Source organism: Entamoeba nuttalli (assembly GCF_000257125.1).
Source record: "Entamoeba nuttalli P19 unplaced genomic scaffold asmbl_10046, whole genome shotgun sequence".
NCBI classification, from domain to species: domain Eukaryota; phylum Evosea; order Mastigamoebida; family Endamoebidae; genus Entamoeba; species Entamoeba nuttalli.
In genome coordinates, this window is record NW_008579974.1 from 1,047 (window position 1) to 19,541 (window position 18,495).

Below are 18,495 nucleotides of genomic sequence, written 5' to 3' on the forward strand. Positions count from 1 at the left end.
GAAATAGACAAATTATAATAAGAAAAATAAAGAGAAATTCATAAACTAAAATAATTTCAATAATAAAAATAAACTGAACAATAACGAATCAATAAGAAGGATGAAAGAACAAGACATTATCCTTACAACTTAAATACTTGTAAAAGATAAATTGAATAATAACATGAAAGACATAATGAACTAATGTGGAAATAAACGAGGAGAGTATCAAGATAGAGAAATACCTCATGAATAATGCTCTGAAGGGAGTGAATGAAATAGCTTCACCTAAGTAAAGTAGAAAAACAAGAAGTACTGAAACTTAATTTAGTAATTTTTATTTTATTTTTTCTTTTAAATTTTAAAAAAATTAGAATTTCAATAAGTCTGATTGTATACGATAAGCACCAATTCTTACATCCAAATTTTCAATGTCCCATCCTTTCTCTTTTAAACACCCAACGATGTCCCAGTCTTTTACTTGTTGTTTCCTGTTTTCATCCCATCCAATAACCAATTGAGAATAAGCACAAAGTAAAGATTCGAATATTTCATCTTTAGTAATATGGTCACCGAGTATTACCCATATTTGATTTGTAGAAGTTTTATACAAATAATATTGGTATTTTTTTATTGACTGAGATATTTCTATGTAGAGGTCTGATGATTTAGGAATACTGTTTAAACTAATTCCCATTCTGATATTTACCATTTCATTTACTTTAATTTTGGATTCTATTCTGCTGACAACTACGGGAGAAAGAATTTCATTTTTAATATTCATAAAATATGACATTAATATTGTTAGTCGTTCATAGTTTAATGTTTTGAATACAATAACATTAGACAATAAGAAGTTACAAATGCAATGACTAATGAGTGCACAAATAAATACAATGATTCCACTTTCAGTAAAGTCACCGAGAACATGAAGAATAACCCATCCTATTAACAAACTTACAACCCTAAAAAGTGTTTCTAAGTTTTGAACTTTTTCAGTAAGTTCAGCAACATTATTTCCTTTTGCATAATTGTTTAAAATTCGTGTTTTAATAACTTGACGACTTGCTTGTAAAACGCCTTCAATAACTGAACATGTAACGCTTATTGAATAGAAGATAGGTGTAGAGATAAATGCTATTTCAATAATTCTGAGGAGCTCTGATATTAATTCAATTCTCATTCTCCATTGTTTTGCAAAAAATACAATAGAAGTTCCCCAACGTTCAGTAATAATCAAATGCATCATTCCAGTCATTACTTCTCTAAAAACAACAAAAAATGCAGCAGAATGTCCAGGGTTAATTCTTAAAATTGCAGAGACACTCATAACAAGCATCATCATATTTGCAGCTTCCATAATAACAGAAAAAATAACAAATCTAAAATAGCCACGTTCTACTGATGTTGGATATCCAACAGGTACTATTAATTCTTGTAAATGATTTTGAGATTTTTGGAATGGTTGTTGAGTATATCCATCATCAAATATATACCTTCTTGACCACTTTCCTTTAGACTCAGTGATTTCAAAAGATCCATGAGGAGATGGTTGTCTTTCAATTGTTGACATCTTCGATAATCTTTTTTCATTTTTTGAGAGTTTTTAATTTTTCATTTTTCTATCAAATACAAAAACTAAACTCAATAAAAAAAAATAATAATAAAAATAATAAAAAAAATGAAATGATAATTTGTAAAACAAAAAAATCAATTTCAACTTTTCATCAATGGACGAACTATGTGATTATTCAACAATATGGGAAAATGTCCATCGATTTGAACAGCTTACTCCAACTATAAGAAGTTTATTTGTTCATAAACTTTATAATTATGGTAATGACTATGGATTTGATTCAACAACAACTCCTAATTTAAAACGAGAGACAACTTCAGCACTTTTGTTTCAGATATTTCAAGAGACAGAAGAACATCCTGAGTTTATATTAATAACAAAATTTTTAAAAAATGTTAATGGAATTAAAGAAGTTATTCCATTATTATTACAACAAATATCATATTATTCTGAATTATTACTTACGAATAAAACATCTGAAATGGTACAATTTACTACTATTGCATTTGGATTATTTAGAAAAATTATTGGGGGAGTATTTGTTGAAGAAATAAATTATTCAGAACTTGAATTTATTCCAAAACAATTTAATGAACAATTAAAAAAATGTTATTTTTTATGTTTAGATAATCCAACCCAACTTTATTCATATTTAGTGGATGAAATTTTATTTTTATTTCTTAATGTCTTTTATTTTAAAGCAAAAAGTACGAACAATAATATTTCATCTTATGTTGAATCATTATTTTATGACAAATTTAATTATCATATTCAAAATGAAGAAGTTATTTTCTTTATTAAACATCAAATTGGATTATCACAAATATTATTTCGTTTTTTGTTTGTAGTTTTTTTTTGTTATTAATTCATTAAAGAAATAGAACTTATTGAATATAGAAAAAATGATAAACTTCTTCAAAGTTTAACAACAACGTATCTTTCACTCTTTGAATTTTTCTTACAAATATTACCTGTAGTAAATGCTGAAAATATTGATTTATATTTAAGTGTTATTCCAACATTTTCTCAATGTAATATAATTGTATTAAAAATGGAAAAGATATTAGAAAAAATACCAGTTAACAAAGAAAATCAAAAGTTTTTTATTAGTATGTTTAATATGTTTCTTAATTGCTATCGATTTAATGCATTTACAACTGATACTAAAAAAGAATTATTAAGTTCATTATTATCATCTACTTCTATTAAACAATTTAAACATTTTCATGAGTATCATATTCTTATTAATCAACTTTCAACAAATAATGAAGGAATAGTCTTTGATAAAATTGAAAATGTATTGAATTATCGTAAAACAATATATTTTATGTTTGAAAATGAATTAGACTTAGTTACACCTGGTTCTGTTATTAATATGTGTATTTTCTTAGAAACAGATCCACTAGCAAATGAACAAATACCTTTATTAATACATTGTATTTCATATTTCATTCAAAAAGATTTATCACTTTCATTATTTTGTGCTAAACAATTACGTTCACTCATTTGTGAAAGAATTAAATTAAATGATGAAAGTGTTTCTTGTTTAATTCAACTTATAAATCCTTCTATTGATAAACAAGTTATCTTCATTATTATTGATATTTTGGTAATATTGGCAACGTACAAACAAACCAAAAAGTTCATTAAACAACAAATTCAAAGAATTAAAACAATGGTTTTGTCTTTTTCAATATCTATTCAAAGTGAAATCATAGGTAAATTATTTACATTATTATGTGATCAATGTGTTGTATCAAATAAAACACTTCAACCTAATGACCATATTGGAATATCTAAAAATTCATTAATTGTTACATTTGCATCAGTTTATCCATTAATTCTTTCATTAACTATTCAAAATACAACTACTTATTTAAGAAGTGCATTAATAGATTTTGTTAGTTTTAATTCATATAATTGTAGTAAATTCTGTAAGTATTGTTTTGATGATCTTATGAAGTTAATTTCAAAAACACCAAAAGGAGAGACTAAAGAATTTCTTGTGTGTTTGGCAAGTATTGCAGTAACACCATCTTGTTCAATTCAACAAATGAAAAATTTAATGAGAGATACTGTTTCTGAACAATCATTTTCATCAGATAGCTTTTCTATTTTAAAGAATGTATTACAAGAAACATCTCGATTAGATTTTAAATCCTTTTTCTTTAAAAAGAATTCATTTATTACAAGTCAATGTCCTATTTCATTCAATTACAAATCATCGTCAATAGTTCTTTGGTTTTGTCCACAAAGTATTATAAATGAAGCACAAACCTTAGCAATGTTTCAATCACCAGAACATCATTTAATGATTATTTCAATTACAAATCAAAATTATCTTCAATTAAGATTAGAAAATAATAAAATTGATTATATTACAATAGATATTAAATTAAATGAAATGGAATGGTATTGTGCAGTTTTTGTCTTCCAACAAAAAAATAATGAAATGATATGTGAAGCAAATCTCATTCAAACAACAAATGTTCAAGTTAAAACTATATCAGTACCAATTCAACCTCATGACCAATCTATTCTCTTTTGTGAAGAATGTTTTGGATGTTCTAAAGTGAAGAATCAATATTCTAATTATTTTGTTGGATATATTTCTTCATGTGTAATTTTCCCATTATCACTAACTCAAATGGATATTAGTCAAATCGACTTAAATATTAATACTTATCTTTCTCAACCAGAACTTTTTATGTCAAATTTAAAGAAATTATTTGTTTTATCTACAAACCCAATTGAAACACAACAAAATATTATTGGAGATATTACACCAACATTTAAATATGAACATTGTAAAATCATTACAAGTACTTCAAACATCAATTCATTCCAACAAAGTGGTTCATTTAAATTTATTTTTAGTCTCTTTGAACTTCTTTCTATTCATCCAGAACAATTAACCTCTATAAATTCAATTTCAAATATCAATTCTAATTCAAATTCACAACCACAAAGTCAAAGTCAAATTCCTTTATTATTAACATCAAGTGATAAAGTAGAAAATTCAAATGTTATTAATAAACAAAGTAATACTAGTTGCAAACCATGGACTACCTTGTCTAATCCAAACGATGAGCAACAAAAGAAATTAATAGGAAATAATTTAACAATAAATGTTTCTACACAAAAGAAAAGTGTTATTGGTAATAATAGAACACTTATAAAGAAAAAACAACATCAGTCATTTAAAAAACCACAAGAAACAATTGTATTAGATGCAATATTATCTATTTTATTAAATTGTGTTAAAACACCAAAAATGCAAAATGAATTTATTTTATTAAATATTGCAAATTATCTTCATTATATTTTAATTGCTTTACCTTCAGAATGTATAACTAAAAAGTGTTTTGATGAAATACTTCAATTAGCTGAGATTTTTAAAGGAAGTTCAATACGTTCATCATTTGAATCAATATTTCTTGATTATAGAATTTGGAGTGGATGTGAAAAAGAAATACAAATACTTATTATTGAAGAAATTAAAAGTTTAAAAGAACCAATTAATTTATTGAAGTTTATTGTTATGATTGAATTATTTATGCAACCATATCAAATTACAAAATCAATTCAATTTATTTCATTAAATCAAAAATTACCACTAAATGAAATTGAAGAAGTTTATATTACTACAATAACTGGATTCTTTCAAATTGCATCAAGAAAAATAACAATAGAAAATATTACAGCAATCAATCATTATTTATATATGATTCATGATGATGATGTAATTAGAAATACATTAGATTTATTATTTATTCATTTTCAAACATTTCAAAAAGAGTATACTCCTTATGCAGAAATTATTGTAAATAATTGTATTAATATTCAATCAATTATTCCATTTAAACAACAATATAAAATATTATTGATGATGTTATTATTCTTAGAAACTGTTATTCAAACTAATCCAATGTTTGATTGTAATACAATAACATTATTAATATTAAGTTGTATTTTTGTATCAAAACATTATGACTCAAATTTGTATTATCTTCTTATTGCACAATCAGTAAAAATACAATTATTATTAGATGTACCAAAAATTAATTTATTTGCAATGAGATATGCTGAAGATAGTATTAAAGAACAAATTTGTGAAACACTTTATAATAATACATTATATGATAATTTTCCACAAAGTGCATTTAATTTAATTGAGTCACCGATTGTTATAATGAATACAATTCAAATAACAAAAGATATTAAACAAAGAGATAAATTATTTAATTTATTAAAAGTATATATAATTAAAAAAATGACTTATTTAAATAAAAAAGCACCAGAAAAAATTGAAGAATTTATAAATATTATGATTACTTCTGCTTTTTATTATACAGAAGAAATGATTATGGAAAATGATGAAGAAGCATTCAAATTATTACTTTTTGTATTTGAACAACTTGATATTCAAATTAGACCAAAAATATCAAAATTAAAACAAAAATCAAATAAAGATAAACAACATATTATTAATTGTTGTCAATTATTCTTACTTAATGTTTATCATATGACATATAAATTTAAAAATTATTTAACTCAATGTAATTTCATTCTTTCTTCTAATTTAATGAATGAAAGTAAAAGTTGTTTCTCACTTCTTCTTGTTTTTGTTAAAGATATAATACAAATTCCAAATTGTTTTAATTTTATTAATGAAAACAATACATTTATTGAACTTAACTTCCTTGAATTATTATTAACAACAATATTACTTGAAATTAATTTAATTAATGAACAAGATGATATTACTAATTTAATTCTAGTTATTCTATCTTATGCAGAAGATGAAAAATATTCTCAATTCATCTCTTTAGAATTCTTTACTTCTTTAATGTTACTTAAACAAAATCAAAAATTATTTAATTCAATTCTAAGAATTCCATCAAAATTAAATAAAAATTATAAAAACAAATTAATGATTATTGCAAAAGAACTTACAGAAATATTAAATATTACCTCGAATGATTCATTATTTATTATGTCTCTTCTTAGTGGAACACTTTCATCTATTGAACAACTTCAACACCTTCAAACAACACAATTTATTAAAAGAATAAAAGATTTAATACTAAGAGATGGAACTGGAATTAATTCATATCAAACACAACAAGAAATGAGTATGTCATCAATAACTGATTGTATTAAAAAATTCTCTAAAAATGTATTACAATTAAATGACACTATTGTTAAAGACTTTGAAAAACAATTAAATCAAATTCAACCAATTGTTGAAGAAAACAAACAAATAACAAAAAGTATTATTGAAGAATTAAATGAAAATTTATTTGAATTAACAAAACAATGGAAGAAATTTACAGAAGGAAAAAATGAATTTAAAAATGAAATGATTAAAAATTATTGGAAATTAACTAACGAAGTATCAAATGAAGGATTTAAAATGTTTTGGAAAATTAATAATCATTTTGATGACCATAAAACAGCTAAAATATATTCAGCTGAAAGAAGTCAACTTGAAGATGAAAATAATGAAGAAATCAATAACATAGGAGGTTTTATTGAAAATTGTATTGAATGTGAATGGATTACATTAAAAGCATTTAAAGTAATAAAAAAGTTTCAAGGAAGAATTACAATTAGAGGAAAACTTGAAATTAAAGAAAAAGAATTAATATTTATTAATGATCCATTTGCACCAAATAGTGAATTTAAAAGAACAAAAGAAAAACGATATATTTTTCAACTTAATGAAGTTAAAGAAATAATAATAAAACGATATTTTACAGAGTTTAATGCTATTGAAATATTTTTTAATAATTCAAGTCAATACTTCTTATTTAATAATGAAAGTATTACAAAGAAAGTATATAATAAATTATTAATTCTTTGTAATTTACCAGATGAATCAATAGAATTAAAATTACAAAAAATAACAGAAAAATGGAGTAATGGTAAATTAAGTAATTTTGAATATTTACTTAAATTAAATCAATATGCAAGTAGGTCATATCATGATCTTAGTCATTATCCTATATTTCCATGGATTATACAAGATTATACAAGTATTTCTCTTGACTTATCTAATCCTACAATTTATAGACCATTAGAATTACCAATACCTTGTATTAATCCAAAAAGACATTCTGAAGAAATGAAAAGATTTGAAGAATTATTTGGAAAGAATGGTGTAATTAAAGACCAAGTTGCATATATTTATCCAACATTTTATTCAGCATGTGATTATGTATTTCATTTCTTAGTTAGAGTTGAACCTTTTACAACAATGTTTATTCGAATGAATGAAAATCATTATGATAGACCTGAAAGAATGTTTTATTCAATTGGACATACTTGGGATATTTGTATGAATTCAACACAATGTAATATTGAATTAATTCCTGAATTTTTCTATCTACCAGATTTCTTAATTAATGAAAATTCATTTGAATTTGGAATAAATCCAGTAACTCAAACTATGGTTGACAATGTTACATTACCTCCATGGGCAAAGAATGCATATGAATTTGTTAATATTAATAGAAGTGCATTAGAATCACCATATGTTAGTTTAAATATTAATAAATGGATAGACTTAATATTTGGATATAAAAGTTGTGGTGAAGAAGCAAGAAAAGCAGATAATTTATATCATCCATCATGTTATATTGAAAATTTTATTAAAGGTGGAGAAGATGAAGAATTATTAAAGAAACGTGCTATGTTTAGTGGACAATTACCAGTTCAATTATTTACAAAACCACATCCAACAAGAAAATTAGCGATACCATTAATGGTTGATATATGTACAAAACGATGTTATTGTAAAAGTTTAATTATTCCAGAAAGTCCATGTATTAGTTCATGTTTAGATGATAAAGGAATAATAATGATAACAAAAAATACAATTTATAGAACATTATATTCTATGGAATATTGTCATAAAAAAGGAACAATTAAAAACAGAATATTTGATCAAAAATTATTATCAAGAAATAAAAGATTTGCTATTTCAAAATGTTGTGGTGTTATTCAAATTAATAGTGAACTTAAACAATATACATTAAAATCAAATGAAGTTACTTCAATTCTTTTATTTGAATATTTAAATAATGATTATTTAGCTTTTGGATGTTCTGACTCATTAGTTGGAATTTGTTGTTTGAATCAACCACAAGAAGTTCCAATTTATTTAAATGTACATCTTAATAAAATTACTTCATTGTTCTTTGATAATAATTCTCATATGTTATTTATTGGTGATGACAGTGGATTAGTATCATGTTATTCAGCAAACAAATGGAAATATATTTGGCATATTAAATTATTAAACGACACTACTGTATTATCTATCATTACTTATGAACAATATATTTATGTTTCAACACCTTCTATATTATATGCTATTTCTTTTAAAGGAAAAATTATTACAAAATTAGATTTTTATGCTCAAATCCTTGTTAATTCATTTATTCCAGGTACTATTGCAGCATTAACTAACAACAATGTTCTTTGTTTTATTTCAACATCATTACTTAGTTGTTTACCAATTGACGTAAATATGCCTGATATTTCCAAAGAAGAAGTTATTTCATTACATTATCATCCCAATGCAATCTATATTGTATTAAAAAATGGAACTTTGTCACGTATTTCCATGTCGTTATTTGATAACTAGTTTTGTTTTTTTTCAATTATCTTTATATCAATAAATGCAGAAATAGCTATGTTGTTTAAACAAAAGATCTTTTCGTAAGATCTTTGTTGTAAAGAGTGTATAAAACAATATTATCTAATTATTTAAAGATAATATCTTAAAATATCGAATAAAGTAATGAGTGTTATTATGGTTACAACACAAGAACATATCAATCAATTCTTATCAAAAAATGATAAAATTGTTCTTGATTTCTTTGTTTGGTGGAAATGTCCTATTCAAACAATAAATACAATTAAACAACTTGCTTCCTCTCATAAAGATGTAATTTTTCTATTAATTAATTCTGAAGAATCTTTTGATTTATTACAAACATTCTCAATATGTTCATTACCAACAATTATTTTTATGCATCGAGGAGTTGAAGAAAAACGAATAAAAGGAGCATCAATTAATGATTTATCCAATTTATTATCAAATGAATATTTTTGTTATTATTTTGTTTGTAAAGAAGATGAAAATAAATCAAATAATACGAATTATAAAAAAACACTATAAATAACAAATAATCATTAAAAAATACAATTCTCTGTAAGTGGTTTTACTAACAATTTATTACAAAATAAAATGTAATTAAATTTAAAATGAACAACAATAACCATTTATATTTTTTATATTTAATATAATATTAATTATTACATAAATATTGATTTTTCTAAAATATTATTATAAATATTGTGAAACAATTCCTTTTAAAAGTATTATTAATTATAAAATTTAAACAAAAACATTAAAAAAAAAGAAAATTCTAATTTAAAGTTCAATATGAGCTTTTTCTTTAACAAGTTGAGTTAGTAATTCATAAGTAATTTTCTCATTTACTGTCTTTTCTGTTTGTAACGAAAAGGTGGCACCAGCAAGTCCATAATAAATTGCTCTGTCAATTGGTTCCCCTCTATTTAAAGCAGAAATTGTTGAAGCTGAAAATGCATCACCAGCACCATGAACATCAACAATTAAATCTACTCCAAATGCTGGATATTCTTTAGAATATAATTGTCCATTCCTTTTTTCAACAAGTAAACATCCAGCAGCACTTAATTTAACAATTAATGTTTTAATACCTCTATCAATAAATAACTCTGCCATTTTAATACATTCAGCAATATTATCTCCATCACACACACCTCCTTTATAACCTAATTTCTTACTTAACCATCCTATTTCAAAGTTGTTGGGAGAAAAATAATCAATTCGAGACATCACTCCTTCAGTTAAAATTTTTAATGAAGTTTCACCAGTTGGTTCAATCCAAATCTTTCCTTTAGCATATTTTAATGCTTCTTCAATAATATCTAAACCAAAGTTAGTATCCATAATAACATATTCAGCATTAGAAATTTCATTTTTAAATTGTTGAATATTTTGGATTTTCATTCCTTTTAATGCTCTACTATCAATGACACCAGCAGTTAATTGACCTGAAGTATTAATTACTCCACTATATACTGGTGTTGCAAATTCACTTTCAATTAATGCGTTTGTTTTCATTTTTATATCTTTGAAATATTGTTTTAACATCTTTCCAAGAAGGTCATTACCAATTGTACTAATAAATAAAATATCATTACCAATTCTATGAAGATTTTCTGCAATATTATGTCCTACTCCTCCCCTATTTTGATTGACAGTTCCTTCTACACTTACTTCTGGTAAAACTTCTGCTTTACTAATAAAATCTATAACACTAGCTCCAATAACTACAATCTTTGATGGAGTAAGTTCTTCATTAAGAGTATCTTCATTAGGATGATTTGTTAATAAACTTAATTGATAGGCAATTGATGCTCCTACTTTTGCATTATTTTTAATTAATGCAACATTTGCACGAACTGTTTGAGAATTAGTGTGTGTATTTAAATAATTTAATAAAAATGGAGTAGTAGCTTTCCCTTCAATGTGATGAATTTCTGCTTCTTTTAGAGCGGCATTAATCCATTTATTTACTTGTTCTAATTCAAGAGCATCTTCTTTTGGAATAGGGACTGTGATAAGTATTCCCTTATTAATATGTAACTTTCTATTCCAATTAATAATTTCTGCAATGGTACTAGTTTCATTAATAGATGGAATATGAATATTAGAATTTGGTACATAAAATTGTGGAAGAGTAGTTGTTTGATATCCATAAACAGAAACACTTTGTGTTTCTAAATATTCAACTGTTTTATTAACGTCTAATATAATTTTTGGACCAGCTGAAACAACACAAATTGGATTTGATCCAAGTTCTATAAGGTCAGCAGAAATATCCATTGTAACTTCAGCATTACGATGAACCCCTCCTAGTCCACCAGTTACAAATACTTTAATACCTACCATTGATGCTATTCTTGATGTAGCTGCAACAGTTGTAGCGCCCCATTGTTTTTTAGCAATTACTCCTGAAATATCACGAACACTAACTTTTTCAATTCCTTTTCTTTGAGAAAATTGTGAAATGAGATCTTTATTCATTCCAACATGAATTTTTCCTTCAACAATACCAATTGTTGCAGGTACTGCACCATTTTCTCTAATAATATTTTCTATTTCATTAGCAACATTTTCATTATCAGGATATGGTAAACCATGTGATATAATTGTTGACTCTAATGCAACAATTGGCAACTGTTGTTGCATTGCATTTTTTACTTCATCACTCATTTCAATCAATTCAATGAAATTATCTTTTTCTTTTTCATAATTCATTACTGAATTGGTTTTGAAGAATTTAATAATTTCATTTATTTCATTTTTAAATAAATATGATCCTCCTGATATAGAAATGAGAATTCCTCCACATATTATTACTGTGGCAAATAAAATATTTATGATGGTATTATTCATTAAGAGAATAATTTAAATTACATTTTTTTAGTTCTTTCATATTCCATAGTTTTTATTTTATGTTTATTATTTTATTTTTCTTTTTAAAGAATTTTTCTTTTAAATTGAAATTCAAATGGAAATTTTTTATTTAAAATTAGTGTTTAAGAGGTTTTGTAGATGATTTGTTAGATACATCACATAAATATTATAATAAATAAAATCATTGAATCACCAATTACTTTAGGATTATTCTACTGTCTTTTGTTTAGTAAACATCTTCTTCAATACTGAGAGAATGATATTGTTTAATGTTTATGTTGCCAATGTCATTTATTATAATAGAAGAATGAGTATTTATAAAAGTTGTAGTATTATTTATTTATCAACACACAAGTATATTTGATAATATAAGTGTATTATCAAAGAAAATGGATATGAATGGAATTTTTTATAAATGAAATTATAGAATGCTACTGTAATGATACATATATATTCATTATAAAATAAAAAAAAGTAAAGAATGAGGTGTTTTAATATCCATTAAATTCAAACAAAGAAGAGAATGTTACTTAAATGAAGAATAAATACGTTGGTGAAATATGAAAAAACTTTGATTCAATGTAAATAAAAAAAATGAAGAATAAAAAACACACTTCTCAATAAAATGAAAAATTAAAAATAATAAAATAACTGATGAATAAATAATTTTAAAGCATAAAAATGGGATTAATCTCTAATGAACAAAAGAAGAATAGAAAATAAATCTAAAAGCACTTTTATATTTAACTTCTTTTTAATTAAAAAATATTCCATTTTTATTTAATAAACTTCTTAAAAATTTGAAAAACAAATTTTATTAAAAATAATGTTTTAATATTTGTTATTTTCATTTGATATAAACTAATAAGTTTTTTCATATTTTCTTTTTTTTTGTTATTTATCAAAAGTAAAAAGAAGATAGAAAATAATCTCACATTTTGTCTAATGTCATTTACTTTCATTTTAGACGTTGATGGAACATTGGCTTCTTCAAAGAGAGATGCTGTGAGTGAAATTGATAAAAGAGCTATTTTAGAAGAAAAAGAAAAAGGAAATAGAATTATTATTGCAACAGGAAGATCAATTCATGAAACAAAACATATCTTAGAAGCAATTCAGTTTAATGATATTTTAATCAGCTCTAATGGAGCTCTTTCGCTTCAGAATAATAAGATATTAAATTATATGCCAATGAATGCATCACAAGCAAAAATAATTATTCAAGTTTGTAAAGAACAGAAATTAAATGCATATGTTGTTAGTTGTATAAAAACAAAAGATATGTTCAAAGAATTATTTTCACAAATTAAAGAATATCAACCAACAGAAGAAGAAGAATTTTTAGATATTGTGTTATATGCTAAAAATTCACAAGAAAAAGAACAATGGATAGAATTACTTCAGAAAATTGTTGGTAATGAATTAGTTGTTAAAAATTCAGGAGATGTTATCATTGAAGTTTTTAATAAAGATTTAAATAAAGGAATGACATTACAAAGATTATATGAAATGAATTTGCTTGGAGAAGGTAAAAGAATTGTTTATGTAGGAGATTCAGATAATGACATTCAAGCACTCCAATTTGTTAGAAAGATTGGTGGAATTGCAATTGCAATGGGTAATGCTTTTGAGAGAGTGAAAAAAGAAGCAACTTATGTTACTACAGATGTAGATAATAATGGAGTTGCAAATGCCATTCATTGGGTTTATTCTTCAAAAAACAAATTGAATTAATTTATTAATGATTTAACTTTTTTTGAATTTTTTTCCATTATTTCATTTTGACGTTCAACCATTTTAGAATGTACTTCTAGTTGGTGTGAACTTATTTTGATTTCTTCATTTAATTGGTTTGATAGTTCTTTCATTTCATTGACATGGTTTTCTAAAATATTCATTTTCTCATTTAATTCTTTATCTACTGTACTTTGGTGAATTTTTTGTTTTATACAAACTTCTTTTTGTTTTTCTTGTTTATTCATCTTTATTTTTATTTTTCTTTCGTTTTTTTCTTTTTTTTGTTGTTGGTTTTGTTTTTGGGTTAATTTCTCTTCTTTTCTTTCTTGACTGTTATAATCTTTTTCAACTCTTTTTTGAATATCATTAAGTCTTTTTTTAGAATAACGTCGGTCATTTTTTCTAAATAACTCTCTTAGAGATGGTAAAAGCCATTTGATTTTGTAGAGATGTTTCTTTGTCTCTTGCTGTTCTGAATCGATTGTAATAAGGTCTTTATTGATTCTTTTTAGTTGTTGATTTTGATGCTTCAATTGACTAATCTCATTTTTTCCTATATCAATTGATTCATTAGTAAGAGCAATAGAGTTATTAATGAGATTAATATCAGATTGAATTATTTGATTACATTTATTGTTCATAACCTTTTTTCTTACTGAAACAAAAAGTGGTATTTAAATGACGTTTTGATAAGATTGTATCTTTAAGTTAGATGATAAATTCAAAAAAAAAGAAAGAAAGAAACAAAAATAAACGTCGATAAATAAATTCCAGAATTTGGTTTTGTTTTTATATTTTGAAAAAAGAGGAACTTTAAAATTTATATTTATTTAGTGATGGCAAAATGTCGTTTTTTTGCGTTAGAAATTAGAGAATTTACAAGTTATTTAAATTATAGAACATTAGAAAGATTGAGAATTGTTAATAAACGATATTTTCAAATAACACAAAAATTATTACAAGTAAATGTATTTGATATTGATGGTAAACGATTTGTTAATTCTCTGATTGAATCAAACACAATTAATATTTTACCAACATATACACCTCCTACGAGCAATCATCTTTTTAAGAATTTGAATTGGGTTGGTTCAATTTTTGGAAATCCAACAATAATTTTTGATTATAATGCTGTTGTTTCTCCTAGTCAAATGGAAACAATAATGCAAATTAAAAATGCTAAACGACTTGAGGTGGTTATGGATGTTGATTCTGTTTTAGGTCATAAAAGTAGAGTTGAAAAAATAGTTGATCAATTTCCTCAACTCAAACAACTTAAGTTATCAATTGATCCTGGTGATGGAAATGAAAATCAAAGAGATGCACTTCAACATTTAACTAAATTAGTTCATCTCACTTCTCTTCAAACATTTTCATATCATCATAATTTCATATACTTTAATAAACTTAATTATCTTAACATATTTATTAATGATAGTATTGAATTAGATTACTTTCTTAATGACATTCCTCAACTTATTACTGTCCAACGTCTTACTCTTAGAACAAACAGTGAATTCCAATTACCACATTCCTCTATACTTCAATTAACATCATTAAATTCACTTGAAATATTAAATTTATCAAAGTGCAATTTCAATTTTAGTAGTGAATTGGTTTCATTACAATCAATTTATAGAATTAAAAAGATTTTTCTTTCATTTGACATACACATTACTAATGAAATTATTGACCAACTGTACTTATTTCCTCCTATCTTTATTATACAACTTAGTTTTACAATTGATGGTAATAATGAACTTCCAAATAGATTACTTCCACCTAATGTTTGTATTTCTAATGCAACAATACAAGAAGTAGTTCAAGAAAATGATTTTATAACTTCAGTAATATCAAAAGCCGATGTATTAACAACAGATATAACTAATATTCCATTTAGTCCTAATGCATTAATTATTATTTTAAACCATATAACTGATTCAAGATTTCTAAGATTTAATAATACTAATTATTTAATTTCTGTATTACTTTGTGGAGATTTAAGTGATGATTCAATTCACTCACTTCTTACATTAAAATATCTTAAAAAATTTAAATTATTTGATGGAAAAATATCTACACTCTCTTTCCTTTCTCATTTTCATTTAGACACATTAGCAATTGTTGATTGCACTTATCCTATTAATGACTTTCATTATATTACTGAACATACTTCACTTTTAGTCATTACATTATTAGTTTCACATGAATATTTGACTCAAGAACAAAATTCTAAACTAACGCAAATGCCATTTCTTCAAATGCTACGAACTTATTATTGTTCAATGTCAATTGATAAAAAGTTCCATCCATTTAGAATTCAATACTAAAATTCTACCCTTTTTTTGTCATTGTAACCTCTATTTCATTCCTTTTTTACTAGTTTTAAAAAAGAACTTAAAATAAACAATATAGTTCATGTCTCAACAAAGTTCTGTTCATAACCAAACATTTTGTTTTGATCATTCTTCTTCTTCAAATTCTTCTCTTGTTATTTTTAACCAAATTGAACGAAAAATTAATGGTAAATTAACAAATGAACGTGTTCCTGTAATATTTGCTTTTGCAATAAATGGTAAAAGAAAAGAACTCTTTGATAATGAACTATTACCACCTTATCTGAGCGAAAAAGACTCAAAAATTAATTGGAAATCCCCTTTAGATAAAAATTCAGTTATTCATATGGCTGCAATTTATGGGAAAACAAATTTCGTTAAACAATTACTTTCAGTTGGAGTTGAAATTGCTGTCCAAAATAATGATGGAAATACTCCACTAATTTCTGCAATTAAAGCTGGAAGAACTAAAATTGCAGTAGTTTTAGCTCGTAAGATGTCTAAAGACCAAATTAATCATCAAAACAAAAAAGGAGAAACTGCATTATATTGTTGTGTTATAAAAGAAAATACAACTGTAATGGAATCACTTATTAAACATGGTGCAAATGTTAATATAGCAACACAAACTGGAACAACTCCATTAATGTTATCATTATATAAAAACTTTCCTGACATAATTAAAATATTACTTAATGAAAATGCTGACACAACTTTAGTTGATTCAAATGGTCAAAATTGTCTTCACTACTATGCTAGAACAGAAAACTATCAACCACAAACTATAAATTACATTCGAGTTATTTCAAAAAATAAAACTCTCTTCAATTCTCTTGACAAAAGTGGTCATAAACCAATTCATTATGCCATTGAAGTTGGAATAGCTGATATTATTAACCACTTTCTTTCTATGTCTTCTTTAAAAGATGTTGGAATAGTATACACTGAAGTAGAAACAGTTTGTAAGTCAACTCAAAGAAAAAGGGCATTAACTGGAAGAGATAGAGTTAGTGTTCTCATAAAAACTGACTCTTTAGGTTATGAAATTAATGCTACTAATAAACCTAAAGAAATGGATGATTATATTAACAATGAAGAACGTCAACAAAAATGGGATGAAATGATCAAATTTTATCAAAACAAACATAAATTTCATCCAAAGCTAATATTCAGATTATATAAAGGAGTTCCTTGTAATAAACGTCAGGACCTATGGAAGGTAATGCTTGGGATAGATGAAATAATAAAGGAAAATGAAGGTGAATTCTCTAAACTAGCTTTGTTGGAAAGGGGTGTTGAAGAAGATGATCAAATTCATAAAGACGTAATTCGAGCTCATCAAAACAATGTTAAGTTCATGTGTAAATTCAGTGATGGACAGAAAAAATTGTTTTTAGCATTAAGGGCATATGCCAATAAAGACACTGAAGTAGGATATGTTCAAGGACTTGCTGATTTATTTGGTTTTTATGTTTTAGTGTTTAATACCGAAGAAGAAGCATTTTGGGGTATGTACCAAACAATGAACTTACCAAAGTATCAACTAAGGTGTTGTTTCTTAAGAGGATTTCCTGGTGTTCAAAAGTTTAAAACACTAGAAACGTTAATGCTCAAAAAATACCACCCAGAAATTTACACAAAAGTTATGAAACTAGGAGGATATGATAGTCTTTATCCTCATTTATTAGAATATTATGCGTTATGGTTTTCAAGACTATTCACAGGAGATCTTGGTATTTGGATTTTAGATATTATCATTGTTGAAGGTTGGCAAATTACACTAAGTATCGCTTCAACAATCTTCTTTTTATTAAAAGACAAAATTTTGGACGAAGAAGATGACTTAATGTCAATCGATATTTTATTAAAAAAGCCTCAACAATTAGTAACTGGTTTCGATAAGTTTTTATTCATTAAATATGTTAAAAAGAATAGAATTCCTCCTTCACAAGTTGATAAATGGGCATCTCAATGTATAGAATCTAATTAACATTTTTTCACTTCTTTTGTGGTTTTCTTGAAACTAAAAAGGAACTTAGAAAAGTATTATGACCGAACCTATGGACATCATCAAAAATATTGAAGAAGACGATACCTTTGAAGTCATCCAAGATAAAACAAAAATAACTGAAGCTGCTAAAAACCCAATCCAATGGTCAACTCACTGGGAAGATAACCAACGAGATGAATATGTGAAAAAAGTCCAAAACGCCTTAAACCAAAAGTGATTGTTTTTTTAAAATTTAAATTTTAATAATTTATAAAAAGAAAAGAAAAAGAGAAGAAGATGGAAAAACAAAAAATGTCAATTATTAGATATATCCTCA

At 24.7% G+C, this 18,495-nt stretch overlaps 8 protein-coding genes across 8 annotated transcripts; 6 read left to right on the forward strand and 2 right to left on the reverse strand.

Moving 5' to 3' along the window:
- Positions 1 to 349: 349 nt before the first annotated feature.
- ENU1_209440 (hypothetical protein) lies at positions 350 to 1,552 on the reverse strand (the record flags this gene model as incomplete). Its single annotated transcript, XM_008862336.1, has 1 exon — positions 350 to 1,552. The coding sequence occupies one exon, from the start codon at positions 1,550 to 1,552 to the stop codon at positions 350 to 352; it is 1,203 nt and encodes a 400-aa protein (XP_008860558.1).
- A 157-nt stretch (positions 1,553 to 1,709) lies between these two features.
- ENU1_209450 (BEACH domain containing protein) lies at positions 1,710 to 2,420 on the forward strand (the record flags this gene model as incomplete). The annotated part of the gene is made up of 1 exon (XM_008862337.1): positions 1,710 to 2,420. One exon carries the CDS (start codon positions 1,710 to 1,712, stop codon positions 2,418 to 2,420), a length of 711 nt encoding a protein of 236 aa, XP_008860559.1.
- Positions 2,421 to 2,606: 186 nt separating this feature from the next.
- ENU1_209460 (Beige/BEACH domain containing protein) lies at positions 2,607 to 9,206 on the forward strand (the record flags this gene model as incomplete). Its single annotated transcript, XM_008862338.1, has 1 exon — positions 2,607 to 9,206. One exon carries the CDS (start codon positions 2,607 to 2,609, stop codon positions 9,204 to 9,206), a length of 6,600 nt encoding a protein of 2,199 aa, XP_008860560.1.
- A 168-nt stretch (positions 9,207 to 9,374) lies between these two features.
- On the forward strand, positions 9,375 to 9,743 carry ENU1_209470 (thioredoxin, putative; the record flags this gene model as incomplete). Its single annotated transcript, XM_008862339.1, has 1 exon — positions 9,375 to 9,743. The coding sequence occupies one exon, from the start codon at positions 9,375 to 9,377 to the stop codon at positions 9,741 to 9,743; it is 369 nt and encodes a 122-aa protein (XP_008860561.1).
- A 255-nt stretch (positions 9,744 to 9,998) lies between these two features.
- On the reverse strand, positions 9,999 to 12,074 carry ENU1_209480 (T24C12.3, putative; the record flags this gene model as incomplete). The annotated part of the gene is made up of 1 exon (XM_008862340.1): positions 9,999 to 12,074. One exon carries the CDS (start codon positions 12,072 to 12,074, stop codon positions 9,999 to 10,001), a length of 2,076 nt encoding a protein of 691 aa, XP_008860562.1.
- Positions 12,075 to 13,040: 966 nt separating this feature from the next.
- ENU1_209490 (haloacid dehalogenase family hydrolase, putative) lies at positions 13,041 to 13,829 on the forward strand (the record flags this gene model as incomplete). Its single annotated transcript, XM_008862341.1, has 1 exon — positions 13,041 to 13,829. The coding sequence occupies one exon, from the start codon at positions 13,041 to 13,043 to the stop codon at positions 13,827 to 13,829; it is 789 nt and encodes a 262-aa protein (XP_008860563.1).
- An 839-nt stretch (positions 13,830 to 14,668) lies between these two features.
- ENU1_209500 (hypothetical protein) lies at positions 14,669 to 16,162 on the forward strand (the record flags this gene model as incomplete). Its single annotated transcript, XM_008862342.1, has 1 exon — positions 14,669 to 16,162. The coding sequence occupies one exon, from the start codon at positions 14,669 to 14,671 to the stop codon at positions 16,160 to 16,162; it is 1,494 nt and encodes a 497-aa protein (XP_008860564.1).
- Positions 16,163 to 16,250: 88 nt separating this feature from the next.
- ENU1_209510 (Rab GTPase activating protein, putative) lies at positions 16,251 to 18,158 on the forward strand (the record flags this gene model as incomplete). Its single annotated transcript, XM_008862343.1, has 1 exon — positions 16,251 to 18,158. One exon carries the CDS (start codon positions 16,251 to 16,253, stop codon positions 18,156 to 18,158), a length of 1,908 nt encoding a protein of 635 aa, XP_008860565.1.
- Between the last annotated feature and the right edge of the window lie 337 nt (positions 18,159 to 18,495).